This window comes from Pinus tabuliformis, chromosome 2_1, assembly GCF_031772625.1.
Source record: "Pinus tabuliformis cultivar Carrire ecotype Pingquan chromosome 2_1, CPIR1, whole genome shotgun sequence".
In the NCBI taxonomy this organism is placed as follows: domain Eukaryota; kingdom Viridiplantae; phylum Streptophyta; class Pinopsida; order Pinales; family Pinaceae; genus Pinus; species Pinus tabuliformis.
The window spans coordinates 539434717-539462390 of NC_142299.1; the positions used below are offsets into that span (position 1 = coordinate 539434717).

General features: G+C 39.1%; 1 protein-coding gene across 1 annotated transcript in view; it reads left to right on the top strand.

Moving 5' to 3' along the window:
• The window catches only part of LOC149201411 (uncharacterized), a 408568-nt gene that overhangs the window by 183139 nt on the left and 197755 nt on the right, over window positions 1-27674 (top strand). Inside the window, exon 3 of the mRNA XM_089402942.1 lies at window positions 24134-24284. Coding sequence (XP_089259068.1) covers window positions 24134-24284 — 151 coding nt within the window. The remainder of the gene's footprint in view (window positions 1-24133; window positions 24285-27674) is intronic.

Consider the following 27674-nt stretch of genomic DNA (forward strand, 5'->3'; position numbering starts at 1 on the left):
TGCAGTGCAGTAGTAGTCGGTAGTAGCACGATGCAACATGATGAGGAATTTGCAGTGCATATGCAGTGTTGGGAAGAAGGACCAGCAACAACATGGTTGCAGAGTGAGTTGCAGTGTAGATGCAGTGTTGAGAAGATGGACCAATAACAACACAGATGCAGAGGGAGTTGTAGTACAAATGTAGCAGTGGCAGTGATAGAGCCATGGCCAACAGTATAGGATGTTGCAGTGCAGAGGATGATGGGCAAGGAGGCTTAGCATTAGCATAGGTATCGATGCCATATGATTAGAGTAATGCTTAGTGTGGAGAATTACTAAAGCACAATCCTCGCTAAGAGGGAGTGTTGATTTGGGGTAGCGTCGGATGTGCTCTAGCCTTGAAAATTGGTGGAGAAGCTAAAGCACATGAGATCTCCAAGACCCAGAAATGGTTTGGGCAAATTCTAATCAGTTTGGGAGATATAAAATAATTAATATTTTTAATGGAGTTCCTAAGTCTAAACTTAGGAAAAAATAAAATATTAATGGGTATTAATATAAAACTGGGTTAAAAGATTCCAAAAGTCATGGATCAAGCCAAATCTAATCTTAGCCGTTGATTAGAGATTTAATCTCGGTCGTTTAAGGACCAACAGGAAAAGTATAAGAAGAGGCTGGAGGGTCAGTTGGAGAACATACTAAGGGAGACTAGTTAGTGCGATTTCTGGAGCAGGGTTAGCTGAGAAATTCGAACTAGTGGTCTGGAGAGCAGCAGGAGGCAGCAAGTACGGAACAGAGAGTCAGGAACAGCACCAGGAGAACAACGGAAAGGTTGGAGAGGCAGACGCAGAGGCTGCAGACTACACAGTCACTAGAGGGCCTGAATGGGTGACACAGAGAGGCCCAGTGCTGACGTAGAGAGGCAGGGGCTGACGCTGAGGGTCTGGGAGCTACGCAGAGGTCAGCCAGGCTGATGTTGAGACCGGGAGAAGTGCTGAAGAATTTTCTCTCTATTGGGTAAGTCAGTTTGGCACCCAATTGTACTAAAGAATTGTTGAATAATAAAATCCTCCCTTGCTGCACTGGTTTTCCCACATTTGGGTTTTCTGGGGATTGATTGCCCAAAATATTTGTGTCGATGTGTTAACTCTTGTGCATGTATTTGTTTCTGTATTATGATGTGATATCTGCAACAAAATTTATTTTAATTTTTACTGAAGGATTTTCATAAATAACTTATTGGGAAATAAGTAGGTAAAATAAATCAGTTGTTGCAGTGATAGAATTTTCACAGCTCCTAACCTCTTTCATCCTCCCTTAAACTTGTTCTCCAATCACAATGGTATTTTTGATGATGGAATGCACGTGGATGTTGTGAAATGTCCTCACATATGAGTTGTATTTATATCTTCTCATGTGGATTCAACAAATTGCACATTGGGGCTTGACAACCTGTCATTAGGCCTCCAAACACTAGGCCAACCTAAACCAAGCCCATACAACAGTTTAAAAAATTCATATCTCATGATAGACAACTCGGATTTGAGTGATTTTCATTGCTCCCAATTGCTCTCGGGGTCCCATGCCATCTCAAATCATCACATGCCCAGAATTCCGTATGGATTCACGCCCACATTCTTGGGTGCAAAGCCCACAATTTTGGTTCCAAGACCACAAAGCACTTTTGCAGTGCTCCAACCTCCAAACCCTTAACCCTATGGCTTGGAGCACCTCCCAAACTACAAATTTCAACACTCCCTCTTAGCGAGGGAGGTACCTCCAAGACTAGGAAGTAACTTGTCATCATCATCATCATTGCTCGCAACACTCCTCCAACTCCTGGCGCCCACAACTACAACAATCCTTGAAGCATGGACTATGCCTCTCTAAGAAGTGTCAGTTGTGAAAATTTCTGAATCTAACAAATAAAAAATTCTACTGCAGTAAACTAATTTGCATTACCTACATGTGTTCTTCATTTTAACAAGTTATTTTCAAAATTATTCAGAAAATATTAATGCAAATACACTGCAACCTACACCAATATACAAATCAAGTACTGAAAAATAAATGAGACTATCACACAAAGGACACTTATTTTTGGACTAAACGTCCCCGGAAACTCCCAGTGTGGGAAACTGGTGCAGTAGATATGAGGGTTTTATTATTAAGCAGATTTACGAATACAACAAGGGTGCCAAATCCATCGCACCCAATAGAGAATAAACCTGGTAGAAGTACCTCTATCCGGAGACATATTTTTGGCGGATCTAACAATTGGATGAACAAACCCCATAGGTGACTGTGTTGTCCCTAGTGTTGTGCAACAATGGATGCTCCCAGCTTTGCGTTGAGACTATGTCATCTCGTCTAGGAGTTGCGTCACCCTCCCAGTGAGCCTTCCTGGCTCAGAAATTGATCTGCCGAATTGATGCCCAATTTGCCTCACAGAAACCCCAGCGCTGCTTTTGCTTGACTACGTCAACCATCCAACCTCTACGTCACCCTCTTGGAGCTGCGCTGTCTCTCCCTGGTGCTGCGCTGCCTCTCTGCTATGTATTCTCGGCCTTGGGCGAAAGTCTCGTTGCCGAACTGCCTCTCTTCGCACTAGAAGCTTACTCTGAAATTCTCAACAAACCATGCGCCAAAATTTTGATCTAGCTCAAGTGCTGCTCTCCCTCTGTGTGTTCTCTAACTGACCCCAAGCCTTCCTTTATACTTTTCCTGTTGAGAAATCAATGACCGTGATCTAATTTCTAATCAACGACTAAGATTAAATTAGACTTGATCCTCGTCACTTAGAAGCTTCTCACCCATATTTACATTAATTCATTTTAATTATTTTAATTTCCTAAGTTTTAACTTAGGCACCATTAAAAATAATTAATTATTTGAATAACATGCACTTTGGGTGGAATTTCTCCAAATGATTTCTGGGTCTTGGAGATCTCATGTGTTCTAGCCCCTCCACAAAATTTCGGAGCTAGAGCACATCCGATGCTACCCAAAAATAAACACTCCCTCTTAGCGAGGAATGTGCTCTAGCAATACTTCTCGGCAGAAGTATCACACTGATCCATGGCATCGGTCCTCTATGCTGCTGATGCTCGGCCTGCTACCCTTTATCCACTGTGCTGTTGCAATCTATACTACTGCCCGTGACACTGCCACTGCCACTGCTGCATCTGTACAACAATTCCCTCTCAATATGCTGCCCATAGCATTGCCACTGCTGACTGCTGCATTGCAACTCAGTTGCTGAGAAGTAAGCAACTGAAAAGCCACCCAAAAGATGACGTGCTGGTCAGTCTAGATGCCCCTTGACGCTGAAGCTACCTCTGTTGCTAATTTGTGTTGAACCTCTGATGCTACTGCGTTGCTGTTGTATCTGCTCTGTGCCTTGTGCACTACTGCAACACTCCACTGCGCTGCTTCAGACTTTTGCGCTCTAGCTCTGCCACTGTTGCCCCATCATCCCTCGCACTAATTGACTCCCGTCATCCTGCTATTGTCATTAAGGGCTCCCGTAGCCATATGTGATCCAAGAGTTTGGACACCTCAAGGATCTTGCCCTTTACTTCACTATAGCTCCAACTATAGTTCTATAGCGCCCCACTTATTTTCTAGAGGTGCATGAGAACTCATGGCACAATCATCATCGTCCTCTCTGTCAGCGTGCGCTGGAGCAACCTTTGAGTCAGACTTCTATTCTTTGCCCTTCTTCTTTTAATGACACTGCGTGGCGAAATGACCCATTTCTCCACATCTGAAGCATCTGACTTTGGATATGTCCTCCTTTTGTTTTTGCTGCCCTTGCTATCCCGTTGATGTGAGAGCCGTATCCTCCTCTTCCTCCTTCTTGATTCTTATCCCTTTGTTATTGCTTCTCGCCTTGGTCCATCGTCTGATCTCTTCCGGTCAAAGAGCTACCCACATCTCCTTCCAACTGGGAATAGAAGCCCTACCCAAGATGCTTTGAACAAAGGTTTCCTAGTATTCAGTGACTGCATTCAGTGCAGTCCTGACCAAAAATTCAGCATCTGGCGTAGCCCCTACGGAAGTTAACTGGTAACGGATCCTTTGCAACCTGAGAAGGAAGGGATCGATTTCTTCTCCCTTCTGTATCTGAAACTATCTCAGCTGACTCTCAAGCAACATCTTTCGTTGAGTGGAAGTTCCCTCGTACAATGTGGTCAAGGGCTCCCGCATTTCCCTTGTTGTGTCCTTCACAACAATATGTGGGATCTCATGATCCTTGACCCCATCCAAGATCATGAACTTTGCTTTTTCCTGAGCCTCCTAGTACTTTTTGAGAGGATCAAGATCAACCGGAACAACAATTGTCTTCAAAGCATAATCCTTCATGTGATGTTTATCCAAAATCGCCAGGATCCTGGCCTTCCAGATGACGAAGTTGGATGCTCCATCCAACCTGTCTTGATCTCTCAATCTGTTAACGACCATCTCTACTAAATTGAATGTCGAACTGGTTCTCTTCTCCCTCTTACGCTGCTGCCCCAGCAAAACTTGGATTTGGATTTCTTTGGTGCTAGAAATACTCTAAGGAACAAGCTCTCTCTGAATATTGATTTCCTTTAGGGAAATCCTTCTGCCAACCACTGTCAAACCACCCCTCTTTGATCTCTCTTTGCTACTGCCCAGCACTGGATCTAGATTTCTTGGAAATAAATGTTTTGAGGATCTGATTCCCTCTACTTTTCTTTTGCCCCATTAGGTATTGTTTTGCACCAACAAAATCAACACCCCACCAACAACTCTAGATAAAATCTTCGCTGCACCCCCGGCCACAACAACTAGAAAACCGAGACTCAACAATCTCTGTGCTGGCCCAGTAACCATTGCGCTGGCCTCTGCAACAACATCGTCACCCAATTAGGCTAACGTAGGCTCTGCGTGAACCTCCCTTGGTGACTGCGTCACCCCTCCTCTGCTCTCTTAGCATGAAACTGTGCTGTCTCTCGGGACAACTGTCTCGACTCTTCACACACAAATTTTTCTTCTATCCTTTCGCTGATGGCTTCAGTCCTCCTTGATCTGCAATCGCTCTGATACCATGTGAAAATTTCTGAATGTAACAAATCAGAAATCCTACTGTAGGAAACTGATTTGCATTACCTACTTGTGTCCTTCATTTTAACAAGTTATTTTCAGAATTATTCAAAAGTTATTAATGCAAATACATTGCAGCCTACACCAATATACAGATCAAGTATTGAAAAATAATTGAGACAATCACAGAAAGGACACACTTATTTTTGGACTAAATGTCCCCGGAAAAACCCAGTGTGGGAAAATCGATGCAGCAGATATGAGGGTTTTATTATTAAGCGGATTTTTGAATACAACTAGGGTGTTGAATTCGACTCACCCAACAGAAGTACCTCTATTCAGAGATAGATGTTTTGGTGGATCCAGCGATTGGATGAACAAACCCCACAGGTGACTGCGCTATCCCTAGTGCTGTGCAGCGATGGATACTCCCAGCTCTGCGCTGAGACTGCGTCACCTCCTCTAGGAGCTGCGTCACCCTCCTAGTGAGCCTTCCCAGCTCAGAAATCGATCTGCTGAATTGATGCCCAATCTGCCTTACATAAACACCAATGCTGCCTCTACGTGATTGCGTCAGTCATCTAGTCTCTGCATCACCCTCTTGGAGATGTGTTGTCTCTCCTTGGTGCTGTGCTGCCTCTCTGCTATGTATTCTCGGCCTTGGACAAAAGTCCCGTTGCCGAACTGCCCCTCTTTGCACTAGAAGTTTACTTCGAAATTCTAAGCAAGCCATGCCCCAAAATTTCAATCTAGCTCAAGTGCTTGTTAGGTCCTTGTAATACTAGTGATGCCCCCATTAATATTGTAGTTGTATCCCTTATTAATATTGTTGTGGGCCTGTTGTCCCCATATTGTTATTACTGTGCCCCATAGAATCTCTCTATTGCTATTTTTGTGCCTTTATATTATTATTGTTAGGTCGGCTTGGTTTTATTGTGACCCCTTAGACTCCTATATATAGAAAGGAGGTTTTGTCATTTGAATCATCCAAGAATTGTTCATTTATGTAATGTAAAAGAGGTTGCCCTCTCAAAGAGGTTGAATTCTAAGGCGTTGATTTATCTTTTCTATCTTTTGTGAGCTGGTTTCATAGCATTTGGTATCAGAGCTTTGGATTCTAGGGGTTCGCTGCTCCAAATAGGTCATCATGGCATTTTCGCTATAACTTTTTTCCTGCGGCGTTTCAGAAGCGAAAAAAACCCATTTGAGATGAAATAGCACTAAACCTCAGGTCCGAATTTCAGAGCTTTTCACGCTATATTTGCAGAGATATGATCTGAGGAAGTTGGTCTTTTTGCATACTTCTGAATTACATTCCAAACAAGTGACCTGGGGAAAATCGTCATAACTTTTTCTCTGAGCATTGGATTGAAATTTTGTAAGAAGGTACAGAAAGAGGACGGACTGTAGTTTCTTGTATATATTTTTCAGAGCCAAAGGTCGAAACAGTGACACGTGGCACTTCAAACAAGTTCGCTCTTCTGGAAAGGTCAATAATCAGGTCATCTTGGAAGATTGTGCATAACTCTTCCTTGGAGAATCCAATTTGGATCACACTGGTGGCATTGGAAAGAGGACGTAGAGGGCTACTACAAGTCGCAATTTTAGAACTGGATGATTCGAGATTACAGAGATACATCAGATTTAACATCAAGCTCCTACAAAGTGAAAAAAGGTGTGTAGTTTTTTTAAAATTTTTGCATAAGCTTGGTTTGAAAAATTAGTTTGAAGGAATTCAAAGGGCATAGTAAAGCATTATTATCAGTAATTGATGCTCCGAAGAAAGAAAATGCAAACACCTAGTAAGCAACCTGAAAGCTCTAGCATGACTCATGAAGAAGAGAAAGAAATGCAACATGATATATCAAAATTACGAGACCAAGTGCAACAAGTGTCACTTGCACAAAAAGGTGTACAAGCTAAGATGGATGGTTTAAAGAAAGGCGTGGAAGCTAAGATGAATGGCATGGACGCTAAAATGGATGGCATGGATGATAAGATGGAAGAGTTGGAGATAAAATTGAATAAGTTGCTACAAGAAATGGTCACTAATGGTGAAAGGGTAGTAAAGGAAACTCATGATGAGAACAAAAGAAATGTTAATCATGATTCCATAGACTCTAATGTTGGATCGAAGACCCACCATATTCCAAAAATCGATATGAGGAAGTTTGATGGCAAGGATCCCGCAACATGGATATTACAGATGGAGCAATTTTTCGATCTCAATAATGTGCAAAACACACAAAAGGTACGTATTGCAACTTTATATTTGGAACCAAATCAGTTTGTATGGTATCAATGGCTTTGCTCTCGTAAACAAGTTATCACTTGGGCAATTTTTACAAAAGAATTGATACTACATTATGAGGATACAAAAAGCAACACTTTTTCTAGCCAATTGATAAGTTTCAAACAAAAGGGTTCAATAATGGAGCACATTGAGGAGTTCCAAAAATTGAACATAAGTGTAAAAAATATTCCAGAGGAGCGCAAGATTGATGTGTTAATATGGACTTTAAAGGCTAATATCCAACATGATGTTCGCCTTTGGGAACTTGATTCATTAGAGAAAGCATTTAGGTTAGCAAGAAAAATGGAAAACAAAATTATGGCAACCAGGAAGCATACTACTCACAACTATAAAGATGGAAGTGTTGTTGCCCCTAGCCTTCCACAACCTATAAGGTTGACACCATAACGATTGGAAGAAAAAAGAGCAAAAGGGCTTTGTTATAGTTGTGATAGCAAATACACTGAAGGTCATAAGTGTGTTGAGAAGAAATTATTCTACATAGATTATGAAGAGGAAGATGAAAATGAGCAAGAAAGGTCAAAAGAAGAGGATACACTCCAGGAACAAAGCCTAGATAAAGAAGAAATGAATCCAACCATATCTTGTAATGCATTGGCTGGAATTACCACTCTTCAAACCATCAAGATAGAAGGACAAATCAAGAAGAAAAAGGTAATGGTGTTGATTGATTTAGGAAATACACATAATTTTATTCATTGTAAGATAGCAAAAGAATTGAATTGCTTCCTATATCCAGCACTAGAGTGTCAAGTGATGGTTGCAAATGGAGGAACGATAAATTGCTCTGGAAAGTGCCATAATATCAGGCTATCCATGGGAGAATATGTATTGAAAAGCCCAATGCTTTCCATTCCAATGGGAGGTGCTGATGTTGTACTAGGAGTCCAATGGCTACAATCCTTGGGTACAATAGCTTTTAACTTTCAAGAACTTTTCATGAAATTTTATGCGGAAGGAAAGGAAGTTGAATTAAGGGGTATTGCAGGCAAACCAAGAAAGATAATAAGCTCTAGCGGTATGAAAAAGCTTCTAAAAAAGGAATAACGAGGTGTAATTGCACAATTATGTTCGCTAGATGTTTCCACATTGAAATCATTTATTTCTCCAGATCTCCAAAAAGTCTTGGACAATCATTCCAAGGTATTTGAGGCTCCCAAAAGTCTCCCACCTATTCGTGATCATGATCATGCTATTCATTTGATTCCAGGAAGTGTTCCTCCAAACATCAGGCCTTACAGATATTCCTATGCCCAAAAGAGTGAAATTGAACATATGGTTGCAGAAATGCTTGAGGTTGGTATAATTCAACCTATCCAAAGTTCTTTCTCTGCTCCAATAGTATTGGTGCACAAGAAGGATGGATCATGGCGCATGTGTCCGGATTAGAGGTAGCTCAACAAGCTCACCATTAAAGATAAGTTTCCCATTCCTGTCATTGATGAATTATTAGATGAATTGCATGGATCAATTTACTTCACCAAGTTAGATCTTCGTTCAGGATATCATCAAATCATAATGAAGACTTAAGACATTCCGAAAACAATATTTAGAACTCATGAGGGTCACTATGAGTTTTTGGTCATGCCTTTTGGCCTTACCAATGCACCTTCTAGATTTCAAGGTTTGTTGAATTCCATTTTCAAACCCTTCCTTAGAAAATTTTTGTTAGTATTTTTTGATGATATACTAATCTACAACAAATCTTGGAAGGATCATGTTGAACACGTTGACAGGGTGCTACAACTATTGGAGGAGAAACAATTATATGCAAAAAGATCCAAATGTTTCGTTGGAGTACAAGAGGTGGAATATCTGGGTCATATTGTATCTCATGAAGGAGTTAAGGTAGACCTTAGCAAAATTAAAGCCATTAAGGAATGGGAAATCCTCGCATCCATAAAGCATTTGCGAGGATTTCTCGGGTTGACAGGGTATTATTGCAAGTTTGTTAAGGATTATGGGAAAATAGCAGCACCTGTAACAACATTGTTGAAGAAAGATGCATTTTCATGGACTCCAGAAGCAACAAAGGCCTTCGAATATCTTAAAGAGGCGATGTGCCAAGCGTCGGTCTTAGCTACACCAGACTTCACAAAAACCTTTATTGTGGAATGTGATGCTTCCGGAAATGGAATTGTTGCTATTTTAATGCAAGATGAAAGACACATTGCTTTCGAAAGTCGTCCAATCAAGGGAAAATATTTAGATAAACCTATTTATGAGAAGGAAATGTTGGCAATACTACATGCACTTAAGAAATGGCGACCCGACCTAATGGGAAGACATTTCAAGGTAAAAACGAATCATGATAGCCTTAAATACTTTTTAGAACAAATATTATCCTCTGAAGAACAACAAAAATGGGTCACAAAGATGTTGGGTTATGACTTTGAAATCATATACAAAAAAGGGAAGCAAAATGTTGTGGCAGATATACTCTCAAGAAAGGATGAGGATGTGGAATGTAGGAGCAAACAATCTCACAGCGGAAACTATATCAACATACACAGCACAAACTAACATAAAAAACACAAAGATTTTAACGTGGTTCACCCAACCAATCTGGGCTACATCCACCAAACAGAGGCATCAACAATCTTATTATTCAACAGGAGATTACAACAACATAATTCCTTACACCCTCTCAGCTCCAATATCCTCTACGGGCTTACATTTTATAGCTGAGAGTAGAAAACTGAATCATAAATTCTGTCACAACAAATATAGGATGCAATAACTCCTCCTCAGAAATAACTGGAGCTAACTTAGCAACAAATCCTATTGTTGTCACATTCATGAGATTTTTTCCAAAATTAGTTAACAGAAAATCTCAACAATCTTCACCTTGACAACAATTAGCCTGATACCCTGTTCCTTTATTATTTTATCTTTTCTGCAAGCGAAGAGAAGCCAGACACCAATATAGCTTCTCTAACAAAACTGGTTACATGAACATGTCTGCACAGTTTTCCTTTCTATGCACTTTTTCAAGAGAGACTCCCCTTTTAGTGATAACCTGTCTTACAAAATGGTACTTGATAGGTATATGCTTTGATTTACTATGATAGGCTGGATTCTTAGCCAAATGATGTTGTTCTGTAACCTACCAAACTCACCAAACAAACCTTTCAACCAAATCGCTTCTTTGCAAGCATGTGAAGCAGCTATGTATTCTGCTTCAGTAGTGGATAAAGCAACAATGTTTTGTAGCTTTGACATCCAGCTAATAGCTCCACCTGCAAGAGTAAAGTCATACCCTGATGTTGACCTTCTCTTATCCAAATCACCTGCAAAATTGGAATCAACATATCCGCAATCAAATTCACTACTCCTGTTATAAGTGATACAATAATCACTTGTGCCTCTCAAATACAGAAGCACCCATTTCACTGCTGACCAGTGTTCTTTTCCTGGATTTTCCATATACCTGCCGACAACCCCAACTGCATGTGAAATATTTGGTCGAGTACAAACCATCGCATACATCAAACAACCTACTACATTGGCATATGGAATTCAAGACATATATTCTTTTTCTTCATTTGTATTAGGACATAAACTAGAAGAAAGCTTAAAATGGGAAGCTAAAGGGACTGAAACAGGCTTCACATTGTTCATACCAAACCTCAAGAGTATTTTCTCAATATACTTCTGTTGTGATAGCCACAACTTACCATTGCTCCTGTCTCTGAAAATCTCCATGCCCAAAATTTGTCTTGCTGCTCCTAGATCTTTCATATCAAATGTCCTAGCCATCTGAGCCTTTAACCTGTTGATCTCTATTATGCTTTTGCTTGCTAAAAGCATATCGTCAACATACAACACTAAGATAATGAACATGCCATTACTTAATTTCTTAAAGTAAACACAATGATCATATTCACTTCTTATATAATTTTGACTCATCATGAAAGAATCAAATTTCTTGTACCATTGTCGAGGCGACTGCTTTAGACCATACAATGATTTCTTGAGCCTGTAGACAAATTTCTTGTTGCGGTTTTGAACAAACCCTTCCGGTTGTTCCATGTAAATCTCCTCATCTAAATCTCCATGTAAAAATGCCGTTTTAACATCTAGTTGCTATAATTCTAAATCAAGTAAAGCAACTAATGCTAATCCAATTCGAATTGAAACAATTTTTACAAGTGGTGAAAATATCTCCTGAAAATCAATGTCTGCTTTCTGAGAAAAACCTTTTGCGACCAGCCTTGCTTTGTACCTGTCCTCTGTATCATCAACACCCCTTTTAAATTTGTAAACCCATTTACATCCCACAGTTTTTCTGTCTTTAGGAAGTTCTACCAGATCCCATGTGCCATTCTTGACTAATGCCATCATCTCGTCCTTCATAACTTCTTTCCACTTTTCACTTTTAGAACCTTCTACAGCTTCCTGATAACATAAAGGTTCATCATCATTAGCAGTTAAAGCAATTGAAGTAACATAATCATCATACCTTTTAGGAGGACGTTTGATTCTTGTGGACCTCCTTAAAGATGTTTCTGGTACTTCCACAATTTGCTGATTATTATCTGTAGGAACCACTGTTGATAATATCGGCGATATATCGGCGATATTCGAAAATATCGCGATATTTTGGACAAAACGATATATCGCCGAGAAAATATCGCGATATTTTCTGTTTTGAAAATATCGCGATATTTTCAAAATATCGGCAAATATAGGAAAATATCGGCAAAATATCGCGATATTTTGAAAATATCGGCAAAATATTGGCTATATTTAAATATTTGAAAAAATTATTTTTTATGCTTGCCGATATTTGCCGATATTTTGCCGATATTTTTGCCGATATTGCCGATAAGATATTTTCTGAACCCTTGGCGATATTTTGCCGATACCGATATTTTCAACACTGGTAGGAACTTCTTCATGATCTGCATCTGAAACATGTTCATGATCTACATCTGAAACTTGTTCATGATCTGCTTCTGAAACTTGTTCATCTTGACTATCATCGGTATTTGAACTGGTTTCAAACTGAATGTGTTGAAGCTTAGATACATTATCTTTTTTCAATTTATCATCTACATCTGGATTTTCAAGTGAAGATTCATTAAATTTAACATCCCTATTAATGATGATCTTGTGAGTAGTAGGATCCCACACCCTGTATCCGTTAGTCCCATCACCATGTCCAACAGAGATATATCTTTTTGATTTAGGATCTAATTTAGAACGCTGATGTTTCGGAACTAGAGCATATGCATCACAACCAAAAACTTTAAGTTTAGAATAATCACAAGGATGACCTTTCCATACCTCTTGAGGAATTTTGCATCCTATTGCAGTTGATGGTGATCGATTTATCAAATAGCAAGTTGTAGAAACTGCTTCTGTCCACAATTCCTTCTGCAAATTGGCGTTACTAAGCATACTTCTTGCTCTCTCTAAAAGAGTCTTGTTCATGTGTTCAACAACTCCATTTTGCTGAGGAGTATATACAGTGGTTTTATGTCTTTTGATCCCAGCGTCCTTGCAATAATTATCAAATTCCTTTGAAGTAAACTCACCACCATTGTCAGTTCTTAAACATTTAATGGTTTTTCCAGTGATGTTTTCAACTAATGCTCTAAACTGTTTGAAAACTGTGAATACATCAGACTTCTTCTTTAACATGTAGACCCACACTTTTCTAGAGAAATCATCAATAAAAGATACAAAATATGACGATCCTCCATATGAGGTTGTAGGAGATGGACCCCAAACATCAGAATGGATATAATCAAGGATTCCCTTACTAGTATGTTTTCCAGTTTTAAACTTCTGCTTGCTTTGTTTCCCAAATAGACAATGTTTGCAGAAATCTAACTTAACAGACTTTAAATTAGGAAGTAACTTACGATCAGATAAAATCTTTAAACCTCTTTCGCTCATATGGCCCAACCTTTGATGCCATAAACGAATAGAATTACTGTTGTTTTCAGATACTGTAGAAACATGATCTGACTCTGTTCTTCCTTCTAACTGAAAAAGATTTCCAACTTTCTTTGCTTTCATTACTAGTAAAATTCCTTTATAAACTTTCATTACTCCACCTTGAATAAAAGTTTTATATCCATTAGTGTCTAGTACTCCTAGTGAAATGAGGTTTTTTCTTAGTTCAGGTACATGTCTTACATCAGTTAGAATTTTATTTGTCCCATCAAACATTTTAAGCTGGATGCTTCCAATTCCCACAATGTTACATGTGACATCATTTCCCATGTAAACTACTCCATCATTGATTGATTTATAAGTTTTAAACCATTCTCTATGAATGCACATGTGATTTGATGCACCAGAATCTAACAGCCAATGTTTATCATGATTAGACAAATTAACTGATAACAGTTCATCACTCATACCTGAAATGGATGCCGAACCTGTATTTGTTGTGTTTGCTTCTTTCTTCTCTATCGAAGAGTCTTCTTTGGATGTTTGCTGTCTCTTTCAACAGTCCTTCTTCAAATGTCCCGATTTGCCACAAAACCAGCACTTTACTTTACTCTTCTTCCCTTTCGATTTTGACCGCGATTTGTCGTGCTTACTGAAGCGTCTTTCTTTAGAACGACCTCTGACCATCATTGCTTCTGATGTAGAGGTTTCTGAATTTGACCTCTTCCTTGTTTCTTCAGACAACAAAGCTCCAACAACATCATCAAATTCAAGGGTTTCTGATGAACTAAGACTTATAGAAGTAACAAAATGATCCCATGACTCGGGCAACGAGCATAATAAAGTTATAGCTTTATCTTCTGATTCAAATTTTACTTCTATACTTTCTAACTGCACCAGGAGAGTATTAAAGGTATTCAAATGATCAGTAATAGATGTACCTTCCTTCATGCGCAAACTGTACAACTGTCGCTTCAGAAGAATCCTATTGGTTAAGGATTTCGTCATGTACAACTTTTCAAGCTTTGTCCACAAACCAGCAGTAGTTTTCTCTGACACGATGTTAAACAAAACATCATCCGCCAAACACAATCGAATGTCGCTCAATGCTCTTTCATCCAAGTCACTCCATTCATTATCTGTCATGGTGTAAGGTTGTTTAGCTTTTCCCAACAAGGCCTTCGCCACGCCTTGTTGCACGAGTAGATCATACATCTTCGCCACGCCGCTACCTTTCACCGCTCCAACAACGCTTTGTATAAATCTGCGTGCACAGCCACAACCACGCAGTTCCACAGCCATAGCCACGCAGTTACGTGCTCAGCCACAGCCACAGTCACAGTCACCGCTCCAACAACACTTTGTTCAACACTGCCTGGCTCACAGTCCACCGGTCCGGGGTCTGACAGTCCACGACCACTAGTATTTGCGCAACAGACTTTGCCTCTCAGCCTCTCGGGCACAGGCAACAGACGCCACGGTACTGCGCAACAGACTTGGCCTCTCAGGCTCCGATACCAATTGTAGGAGCAAACAATTTCACAGCGGAAACTAAATCAACATACACAACACAAACCAACATAAAAAACACAAAGATTTTAACGTGGTTCACCCAACCAATCTGGGCTACATCCACCAAACAGAGGCATCGACAATCTTATTATTCAACAAGAGATTACAACAACATAATTCCTTACACCCTCTCAGCTCCAATATCCTCTACGGGCTTACATTTTATAGCTAGGAGTAGAAAACTGAATCATAAATTCTCTCACAACAAATATAGGATGCAATAACTCCTCCTCAGAAATAACTGGAGCTAACTTAGCAACAAATCCTATTGTTGTCACATTCATGAGATTTTTGCCAAAATTAATTAACAGAAAATCTCAACATGGAAGCATTCTTGTGCGCCATTTCTATTATCCAACCAGATTGGATAAACTAAGCAAGGGAGGAATGGAAGAATGATGAAGAAGTGTGGGAACTTATTCGAAAGTTACAACAAGATTCCAGTACATCTGATACATTTAGCTGGAAAAATGATTCATTATGGTACAAAGATCGCTTATACCTCTGTAAGAATTCCCAACTCAAACAAAAGATTCTTTTGGAACTGCACGCTTCTCCCTTAGGAGGGCACGCAAGATTTTTAAAAACTTACCACAGGGTTAAAAAGGAATTTTTTTGGGATGGCCTTAAATCGGATATTCAAAAGTGTGGCGGAATGTTTGGTATGCCAACAAAATAAAGCTGAAACAATTAAGACACGAGGTCTATTACAACCTTTATCCATTCCAAGCCAACATTGGGAGGAGGTTTCAATGGATTTTATCACAGGTTTACCCAAGTCTGAGGGAAAGAGTGTCATCATGGTGGTAGTTGACAGACTTACCAAGTATGGACACTTTTGTGCATTATCACATCCATTTAAAGCCAATACAGTTTCTACAGCATTTATGGAAACAATTCAAAAGCTACATGGAAACCCAAATATTATTGTAAGTGACAAGGATCCCATTTTTACAGGAAATTTTTGGACAAAATTATTTTCTTGTCTTGGTACTCAGTTAACTCATAGCTCATCTTATCATTTGCAATCTGATGGGCAAACAAAGATAGTAAACAAATGTTTGGAAGGATATCTTCGTTGCTTTGTATCTGATAAACAGACACAATGGGTCAAATGGTTGCCTCTGGCTGGATGGTGGTATAACACTTCCTTCCATATTGCAACAAAAATGACTCCATTTATGGCACTTTATGGATATCAGCCACCATCCATCACATCATATTTAAGAGAAAATTCTAAGGTTCAAGCAGTGGAACATCACATCGAGCATCAACAACATGTTCTCCAACTCTTAAAGGATAACCTTGTGTTGGCGCAGAATAGAATGAAACAATAGGCAGATCAACATCGCAGTGAAAGAAGTTTTGATGTAGGTGATTGAGTATTCCTATGGCTACAACCATATAAACAAATGTCCCTCAAGCAAGCTAAGAAGGATAACAAATTGTCACCAAAGTATTATGGTCCATACAAGGTGTTGCAAAAGATTGGTACTATGGCATACAAATTGGAGCTTCCTGCAGCTTCTCGAGTGCACCCAGTTTTCAATGTTTCATGTTTAAAGAAGGTTATAGGCGACAAGCTCCCAGTTCAAACAATATTGCCAGAACTTGACGAGGAAGGAAAAAATATATTGGAACCGGAAGCAATCATAGAAACAAGAACTCGACAACTACGAAATCAATCCATTTCAGAGTATCTCATCAAGTGGAAGAACTTATCCACTGAAGATTCCACATGGGAGGATGAGAATTTTATATAGAAGCATCCAGAACTACTCAAGTGTTGAGGACAACACTTTTTTGAAGGAGAGGGGCATGTTAGGTCCCTATAATACTACTGATGCCCCCATTAATATTGTAGTTGTATCCCTTATTAATATTGTTGTGCCCCTATTGTCTTCATATTTTTATTACTGTGCCCCATAGAATCTCTCTATTGTTATTTTTGTGCCTTTATATTATTATTGTTAGGTCGGCTTGCTAATATTGTGACCCCTTAGACTCCTATATATAGAAAGGAGGTTTTGTATTTGAATCATCCAAGAATTGTTCATTTATGTAATGTAAAGGAGGTTGCCCGAAGAGGCTGAATTCTAAGGCGTTGATCTATCTTTTCTATCTTTTGTGAGCTGATTTCATAACAATGCTCCTCTCCCTCTATGTGTTCTCCAACTGACCCGAAGCCTTCCTTTATATTTTTCCTGATAAGAAATCAATGGGCGTGATCTAATATCTAATCAATGCTAAGATTAAATTAGACTTGATCCTCGTCACTTAGAAGCTTCTCATCCATATTTACATTAATTCACTTTAATTATTTTAATTTCCTAAGTTTTAACTTAGGCACCATTAAAAATAATTAATTATTTGAATAACATGCACTCTGGGTGGAATTTCTCCAAACGATTTTTGGGTTTTGGAGATCTCATGTGTTCTAACCCCTCCACAAAATTTCAGAGCTAGAGCACATTTGATGCTACCCAAAAATCAACATCACTATCACTGGAAGCCTCCTGCTTCTTTTTCTTCTCCTGTATCATTTTCCAATCCTCCCATGATTCCTTCTTGCTAGATGTAGAAGCACCCTTGCTCCCCACTGACCACGCGCTCTTCTTGGGCTACAAAGTCTCCCTTTTAACCTACAAGCTCCCTCTAGAACATGACTCCCTCTAAGCCTCTGAAAATTGGACTTTTGTCTCTCGAACCTATACTTTCTCCTCTGAAGCCTGCACTTGCACCTGCTTCTATGGAACCTGCACCTGGTCCTATTTCTTCTTCTTCTCATGATCCATAGGCTTGCCCATCAACTTGTATAAACCATGCTCTCTAACTCCAATCACAACACTTTTGGAGCTAGAGCCTTTGGGCTTGAGTCTTGCCTTCCCACTTTGGAACAAGACCTCAAACCCCTTTTGCTCAATCGTTGTGACAAATATCATGCTACATCTGAGTCTTGGTACAAAAAGTACATCCTGGACTCACATCACTTGTCCTGACTCCATCCTGAATGGCACAACTCTTGATCCTCTCATCTCCTTCTGACTCTTGTCGCCCAACACCATGTGCAACTTCGAGTCCCACTTAGTTAGAGTCTCGAACACCTCTTGTGACCCTGTCATGTGCTTCGACACTCCACTATTCATGTACCATGCATCCTCATCAATGGTACCCTACGAGAAATGAGAGATCAAGGCAAAGTCCTCCTTCTCCAACCTCCCAGAGAGATCATCTCTCTTAGCAGAAGTGGCGACACCTCCAGCCTGCTTGCCTTTCTTCTTCTTGTCATCTCCCGGCTTCGTCTTCATCGGAGATCTCGTTGACAAATGACCCATCTCGCCACAATTGAAACACTTGATTTTACTCAAGTCTTTCTTAAGCTTTCCCTTAATATGCTGCAAGTGCCACGTTATCATCTGAAGCCTTCCCCGGATGAAAATACTCATCTCACAACTCTTCCTGAATGAAGTTATCCCGCAGTCTATTCTAGTCTAGCAACTTCTCTCTGGCAACGATTCCCTTGATATAGGGCTTCCATTCCTTCGTGAAACCTTTCAAAGAAATCCTCACCATATTAGAATCTAAAATAGTCACATCGACGATGGCAAGCTCATCTCGAACTTGAGACAACCTCGTTAGAGACGAAGTCACTGCACCTTGCATCATCTTGGTGGACTTCAACTAATCCTCCAATACCAATACCCGATTCTCTTTCTTATTCTGGAACAAATTCTGAAGAGCCATTGATATCTCATGTGCAATGTTCTTCCCGGATAAATGAGATATTAAGGAGTCCTTCACACCATCTAGGATGATCAATCCCGCCTTCGTATCCAATTTATCATACACTTCCAGCTCCTTAGGGTCTGTTGGCTTCTTGATTTCTTTCTTGGCGAGCTCCCAGATCCCGTTGACCTGCAAGACCAACTTGATCCTTTGCTTCTATGGACTGTAGCTAGATAGACCTTCCAACCTGTCCTCATATCAGAGGCCAACTTGCAACTTTGACATTGTAGTGAGCCCTTCACCTACAATGTAACCAATTCCCTCTTAGGTTGTACTTCGTTGTGCACACTCTGATTCACTGTCCCTTCAAAGTAGCTCAGACACACTCTGGTACCATGTTGTTTTTCGATGATCCTGGTATCTAGGATAGAATCTTAAGTCACTGATGCTACCAAACCAAGAATCACAACGAAGCTACATTGCACAATGGAACAATATACAATAATAAATCTACTAAATCTACTAGTGCACAAAATATACACAACTTTACACAATCTTGTACAACTATGCAATCTTTATTATACTAATCCAACTAAATAATACAAAGTCTAAGGCTCCTGTACCAGGGATAATGGCCCTCAAATATCCACTAGTACAAGAATACAAAATACAATTTAATCTGACGATCTAGTTGATTTAGTGCATGATCACAGCTTCTTTGTCCTATCTTGTACACCTGCGAGTCCTTCGCTTCCGTTCTGCAGCCCCTGCCTCTATTAATGCTCCAAGTCCGTCTAGCCACTGAATCTTGACCTTCCAATCTGCTCTCTCGTTGATTGTTTGTCCATCAACGCATCAACACATCGAGTCTCTTGTCGAGTTATTCACAACTCTGTTTGTGAATAACATTCAACTGCCCACTACTACTCCTCAACTACTTAGGGACTTCTTCCCACTATAGTCTTCCTGCACTACTCCAATGAAGACTAACATAGGGAAAGAGGGCTGCCACCTATCACCATCAAATGTCGCTTCTCCAATGATGAACACGGGTTGCAACAATCTGCTCCTCTGGCTGGCCAAACCTTGAGCTCCAATCTGCCTCCTCTAGTAGCCTCCTTAGTCCATCAAGGAGCTACTTAGGCTACCAAAACTTCACCCAACTCACAGCTGTCCAAAGTCCTTATCAACTGCTCTAGGGCTACTTTGGACATCTACTTGTTGACCTCCACCAACCACAAGATGCCCAATACAAACTGTCCTAACTAGGACCTCCTCATCCTCTAGTATCCATCCATCAAACAAGATGACATCTGCAACTTACTGTTGCTGGCTCTTGCCTTGGGATCCGTGCATGTACAAGTCTGGTTAGGGCACACTAACAACCCTAAACCAGTACTCAAACTCTGTGTTCACTTTCTCCAACTAGGTTGCTTCACTTGCTATTCATTCTAGGCACCAAAACATAGTAGTAGAGCTTGAGGATCCTCCTCACAACACCCTACAACACACTTGTACCTTCCAGCAATACAAATCTGTCCAAACTCATGGAGGAAAGGTCTGTTCAGGCTGCGGCCTTCAAGAGATGACTGCGGCTAGGTTAGAAGATCTCTCCTAGGCCTCTCAACTTACTCAAATCTCCCTCCTCAACGCTGCTGCAACTTCACTGATTCGTGGCCCAAAAAACATGCAAAAACACACTCAAAGGATGCACAAAACAATCCCCAACTTACCTCAAACCCAATGGCTTAGAATCTACACTTTTGGTTTGCTTCAACCAAGCCAAGATATGTCCCAACTGCTCCTGTTCATGCCTCAGACCTGCAGCCCTGTTCCCCAGAAATCCGCACTCTGAAAACAGACCCAAACTCGTGCTCCTAGCCTCTTTCATCCTCCCTCAAGCTTGTTATCCAATCGCAGAGGTATTCTTGATGATGGAATGCACTTGGATGTTGTGAAATGTCTTCACACATGTGTTGTATTTATATCTTCTCATGTAGCTTCAAAAATTTTCACATTGGGGCTTGACAACCTGTCATTAGGCCCCCAAACACTAGGCCGACCTAAACCAAGCCCATGCATCAGCTTCAAAAATTCGTATCTCATGATAAAGAACTCGAATTTGAGTGATTTTCATTGCTTTTGGTTGCTCTCGGGGTCCTCTATCATCTCAAATCATCACACTCCCAAAACTACTCATGGATTCACATCCACATGTTTGGGTGCAAAGCCCACACTTTGGGTTCCAAGCCCACAAAGCACTTTTGTGGCGCCCCAACCTCTAAACCCCGAACCTAGGGCTTGGAGTACCTCCGAAGCTATGAATTTCAAACTTGGGTGGTTATAACTCCATGGGAAGTATCGTTAATGAGGCCTTAGCCTCATTCCTTTGGATTTCTCTACAACTTGCATTCGAGACTAGCTTCAAAAGACTTGAGAGGAAAGATTCATTTAGACTAGGCGTATAACTAAAATCAACCAAGATCATGTATCATACGTTAGTTCTAGGTCCCACACTTCATATAGGATAGACTGTGCATCTTGCAGCAATTGTTCATCTGGTAGCTTGACATTTTAATCTATATTGTGCAAGTAATTAAATTTAAAGGCAATGGTCTCTCACTCATATGTTAAAGAATGTAATTTAATTGTGCTTAATAATCATATTTGCTGCTTAATTTCAACCAAGTTGCTAGGCCATTCAGCTGTGTCTCCTTTACTTGTTGGTTCCCAACAAGTTGCTCATCATCTCAAACATAGGGACTACCCCCCTTAGTCTGCATTTAGGAGACAACTTAAACGGAGAGGGCAGGGATCAGATTGACAGCCCCTGCCCTGAGCATTGTCGCATTTTTCTGTACAATTTGAGCGACAACACAACCAATCTCAGTTCAGGAAAGGAAATGAATAAAAGAACAATGCCAGTTTGGAGAAACAAAATGTTGTGTCTCCAAAGGGTGATGGGAATTCATAACTTGAGAACTGCATAATTCACCATCCTGATCAGAATGCACACATATAGCTAGAAGAGGAAGTGGAAATCAATCAATGTGACCCAATGCCCATCTGCAGCACAACCTGCAACCACTGACCTGACATCACACCTAACTTTGTGCCATGCACTACATAAAAGGTTCAAATTGACAAAGGAGCCTCACATTCACTATGTGCCTAGTAGAGAAGCAACAACATGAGGACAACATAAGGTGATTCAGTGCATGCTCCTTGAGTTCAAGTAATGTTTGATGCCAATATACCACTAAAGTCCTAGGCCTCAATGGACAGCAGAACAGAGGTAATTTTGGATGACCATATCAATAACGTTGCAGGGACAATCACTGAAGAGGAATCTCTGCTCCTTATGGACAATCCACCCAACATTATATTTGAGGCTCAATAGCCTCAATAGCTTCCCCAGTAACAATACGATCTTCCTTGCCCATCTGTATGCCACAGTGTAATAGTGCATTTTGGCTAAACACATTTAGACAAATATTTTGCCCTTGTTAAACACACAGTGCAGGATTTCACATGGTCAGATATGAGGGAGAATAGGAGTAGCTTGTGTAGTTTTCTAGACATCTTAGATACCCATTTTCTCAGTAGTGTAAATGGATGAATTTTTATTTATTTATTTAAATTTTGAATAAGTCTGCACAGGGCACAGTTGGTCACCAATTACAGATGATTGGGGCATTGCGAATGCAAATACTAGGGTGGGCCAAATTGGTGATCATACTATCATAGTACTTGTGGGAAAACAGTTGGATTACCTTTTGGAGATAATCCAGATAGGCATCATCATTTTCAGAAGCCTTGAAGATTTTCTTGTAGAAAATTTTCAAAGAAGCAATGAAAACCAAGCTTAAACAAAAGACTAATTCAGTTCTAGATAGGGTTGTGCCCTGAAATTTCAAGCACAAATCAGCATTCAATGGTTGTATACTGTTGAATGAAAATAAAGCATGTGCATTTTCAGGTATGAAGCCCTTTCCTTGTTAGGTATGGATGCGTTTGTGGCACACGCTCACAGTTTCAGGCCAACTTGGTACCTGTGCAGTTCTACCTAATCATAATTTATTACATTTTATGTGTTGTCTTGGACCAACTTGGGGAACTAGCCGATACCTTTTGACTTGTAAATCTTTGAACATTTTGTAGTTATACCTCTATTTTCCTCGTACATAGAGTGCAGGTGACAGCTAGAGTAACAATTCATCTTTAGCAGTAATTGTTATGTGATCAAAGTCTTCTAACAAGTACATATTGTGAAGTACTTGTCTTTTATGTTCTTCTCTTGTTATTGTTGCATTGTGATTTTGGTTTAGGCCCATTATAATATCAGCACATATTCATTATAATAAGTAATGTTAGAATAGTGTAACTGTATGACCTTTTTCTAATTAGCACAGTTGTACAAGTTCATATAAATAGTTGTCATTAATTTGTCTGTGTGTTAGTAGCCTAAACATAAATACAATTGGTCTAGTGGGGATTATCTTGTAATAAACTTTTGGGCAATATTCTTATCTATCTTGGATGCTACTGTACATCACCAATAGATTGCAAATGAAGTTGTGGGAACATCATTTCCACTGTATTTGTTGAGCTGAGAGGCTCATTCTACAGCCCAGAATGATGTGTAACTCTGTGTGTCTGTTGTCAAAGTTGAAATTTTACTCATGTCGGCCCAAATAAAAATTAAAAAAAAAATATTTAGAAACTATACAAAATATTTAAATAATGTCGGTTCATAAAAAAATTGCACGTGAAGATATTGGATCCCTCTCGGCTCATGTTAGATCCGTATTTAAAATGGATCTATACTGGTGTAGGAAAACCTATTTCCTGATAGGCAAGAATGAGGGAAGACACCACTAAGCCCACTATCAGGTATTAATGTTCATACTTTGCGACAGAAAATTGATTCCAACTGCAAAGTTGTATAGCCATCCTTGCCCTTTTTAGCATTGAAAGTCACTAACCCTGATAGCAGGTTTAATCTGATTCTGTGCAAAATATAGTCTTGATCAAAGAGTTATAGTTATCATCTCTAATATTTTAATTCATTTAAAGTTTATTTCTCTCATTTTAAATTATAAACAAGATAGTATACGTCATTCTTATTTTTCTTTTAATAAAAGGTACAAATATACCATACATTGAGATCTTAATAGTCTTTTTCTTGGGAACACACTGAAATCTTTTGCTGTGCAAGCCATTAAAAAAGATTCGTATGGCCATATAGATATCTCAGGTTGTCCAATTTTCTTTGATGGCATAATTGATAATAATTGCTGCAAACTGGAGAACTTACAGCTGGGAACGTTATATTTTGTTCATGCAAGTAACTTCTGATGTTAGGGAAACACTGCTACATGTTGCTTTTAGGTGAGAGAATACTACTGTTTTTGAAAATGTTAGAAGCAAACCTAATCTTTTAAAGAAATAAATGAGATTTTGATTTCAGATTGCACATCATTGTTGCCCATGTATTGATACTTTATTTCATATGCTTGTGCCAAACAAATGTGTTTACAGGTGGATGTTAATGCATTGTGAAAACAGGAACTGATGGAGAAGCTAAAGATGCCGTCAGATGCTGAGCTAATGAAAATTGCAATTGCGGACCTCAATAATTTGTCGTTGTCTGTGGAGGATCATCATCGAGCTCTGCATGAACTTCTTGTTCTTGTAGAACCTATTGACAACGCAAATGGTACAATATGTGCAGTTTCATATGATTTATGTTCAAAGTTCATATTTTACCATGGATATTACAACTCAGTTTCTAAATGCCATACAAACCAGCATAGCTCCATCTTTACTTTAGATCTACCAAGCACCGTGAGGGATCAATTTTTTTTTTTTTTAACTCTATGCTAGTTTGCATATCAGGATATTTGATCCCTCTCGGCGCTTAGTAGATCCAGAGTAAAGATGGATCTATGCTAGTTTAATTCCCCCCTTTAAATAGGCTACATTCCACGTGAATACCATGGGTCAATACCATTGGTCAATACCATGTGCCATCTGTATTTTTATTAATATTAATATTAGGGTTAATACTGTTTTTTTGCATGGTATTAATAATAATTTGGCCCATAGGCTTCACCTAAATAAACCTCATTTTTGAGTGTTCATAAATATAAAGTGAATTATGGAGTAAATCTAAAAAAATGTTTTATTTATTTACCATACCTCTGGTTTATTTATATTTTTATTAATTTACCATACCTCTGGATTATTTATATTTTTATTAATTTACCATACCTCTTTTATAAATATGGTATTTGGCCCATGGTATTAAAATGATATTTGGCCCATAGGCTTCACCAAAATAAAACCTCTTTTTTGAGTCTTCGAGGTTTATGGCTAAATATAAAAAGAGGTTTTTTTTATTTACCATACCTCTAGTTTATTTATATTTTTATTTATTTACGATACCTTTGGAGTAAGTATAAGAAGAGGTTTTATTTATTTACCATAGCGCCAGTTTATTTATATTTTTATTTATTTACTATACCTATTTTTTAGTGGTCATAAACCTCTTTATATTTTAAATTTATATTGTGTTTATACATAATAATAATTAAATTGGTTTCTAAATAGGGCTGACATTAGATTAAAACTATTAAATGTTAAATGTTAAATGTTTACATTTGCATTTACGTTTACAGGTGAGGTCTACCCCCATACTGGGTTGTAGAATGTTAAATGTTAAACATTACATGTTAAATGTTTACATTTTCGTTTACGTTTACATGTTTTTGTGACATCTACCCCCATACTAGGCTGTAGAGTGTCTCTCGGCGCAACTAGTATAAATGCACAGTCATCTTGTCAGAATACATTTAATGCTAACATAGCTTTGTTAACTATAATGAACAAAAATGTTTTTTGAATTCTCTTTCATTTTGTCTTGCTTTGATGTTGTGTTCAATTTTAATGTCATCATTTGGTGGAATGGATGGCTACGTGGTTATGCTCCAATGCAATAGTAAGACGCTGAATTTAGAATATTTTTATCATATATTGTTGTAGTAAACCGTTCAACAATTATATCCAGAAAATATAAGAAAATAATATTTGTTAATTCTCCTATGCCAGATCTGATTTACTTTACTTCAACAATCTGTTAAAAACTCAGAAATAAAATATTTATGTCAAATACTTCTGAAATTGCTGATAAATAGGACACATTGGTATATTAACTCAGAATAAAATGCATCAGAAATAAAATGTATAGATCAATCAAACTACAACAAGATAAAATGCATCAGAAATAAAATGTATAGATCAATCAAACTACAACAACAAATTTGTACCCAACAAAATTTTCATATTACTGAATTCAGGAAAATTTTGGGTTAGACCCACAGAGAATACATAGAAAAAATACTAGTGGGAACCTGGAAACTCGGCCCCATTGGGAAAAATAGTCTCAAGGAAATTGGTCCTTGGAAATTGACCCTCCTGAAGAAATTCAGCTCTAGAGAATTTGACCTGTCTTACCAACAAATCGACCCCCTTCCTTTTTACTGTTACCACAAAATCTAGTAGGCCTTGGAGAGGGAAATCCTACAAGACAAAATCTAGGCAAAGTGCTAACAATGGGGTAGAGGCCCAATGTCACCTCAGCCAAAACCCCCTGCTCATTACAGATTTTCACCGATGGGAGGAGCCTTGGTAAGAGAGGAAGAGATCAATTCTAAGATAGATGGGTTGTAGATAGGGTATAATATGATCTCGCTAGGGCTCATTCATGAGAGAGATAGTATAAGTTCAAAGGCCTCTTTAAGGAAGCAATTTTCTTTGAATGAAAGACCTAGGAAAGGGAGGTGCAGGACCTAGGGTTTGATGTATTTGATGACAATGGGAGTTCCAAAGGTCAAGACCAAAGAGAAAAGGTTCCTTCTGATGGATTCCAGAAATTACAAGGCTCATGAAACCTTCAAGAAACTCCTCAAGTTGGGGGAGAGGAAACTAGGGTTTCCCTCTTAGGACAACACCTAGGGCAAGATATTTTATGGATGAAATTTGAGTGGATGCCCACCAAAATGATAGTTCATGTAGTCAAGACCCACCTCTTGATGTTTAGGCTCTCAAACCACCAAAACCCTCCTTCCTATAATTTCTCTCTACTCCTTAGATTCTCCTTCCTAGCCTTAAAAGGACCGAATTTAAGGACAAAAATTTATGGAGGAAATTTCAAAATGATCACCAAGTGACAAGACTAGTGCCTTGTCCTATGGGCATATGGAGTCTAGGGTGCTTAAGATAAGATGCTTAAGAAAACAAGAGCTCCAAAATCCAGAAAAGGTTTCAGGAGTAAACACCTAGAGACAACTCAATTAAGTTAATTGATCAATAATTAAAAAATTCCTAAGTTTAACTTAGGAAAACCGATTAATTAACAACAATTAATTGAAAAAGATCAAGAAAGACTCACACAGATCGAGTCTAAGATGATCTATCATCTTAGCTGTTGATAACAATTTAATCATGGTCATTGGTTATCCAATGAGCGATTGTAAGAGCAAATCGATGGGGGTGCAGATAGACACACTTGAGCACATCGAGCAAGAGGGAGAGTGAGTTCCTTAGGCAGATTGAACTATCGAATTCAGTGATTCAATAGGAAGAAGAGCTCGAGCCAAAGAAACAGTGATTGAGGGAGCAACAACAAAGTTCTAAAGTATTATTCTAGTGTCAGAGAGCCAGCGGAAGGAAGGTCGAAATAATCTAGGGGAAAGGTGTCTAGGTTGAGCGAGTTAGCTAGAAACCCCAACACAAGCACTGGAAAGCGTTCAATTCAGTAACTGAAGGCTGGGAGAGCACCCAGAAGGAAGAACGACCCATTTCAAGTGGCAGAGGGAGGCTAGATAGCAATTAGAGACAATTTTAGAGGTTGTATGACTTGCCCAGGTCAGTAGTGTGAGCAACTAGTTAGGCAATGCAAGCAGGCCAAAAGGAGGCCGAATTGTTTTGATAGAGGGAGAACTTTCTCCTAAGTATTTTGGCCAGATTATTATGTTGGAGGATTGCTAGTTCGACATCCATATTTTTGTACTCAAATTTTGTTGTTGCATAATAAGAAAAATAAACC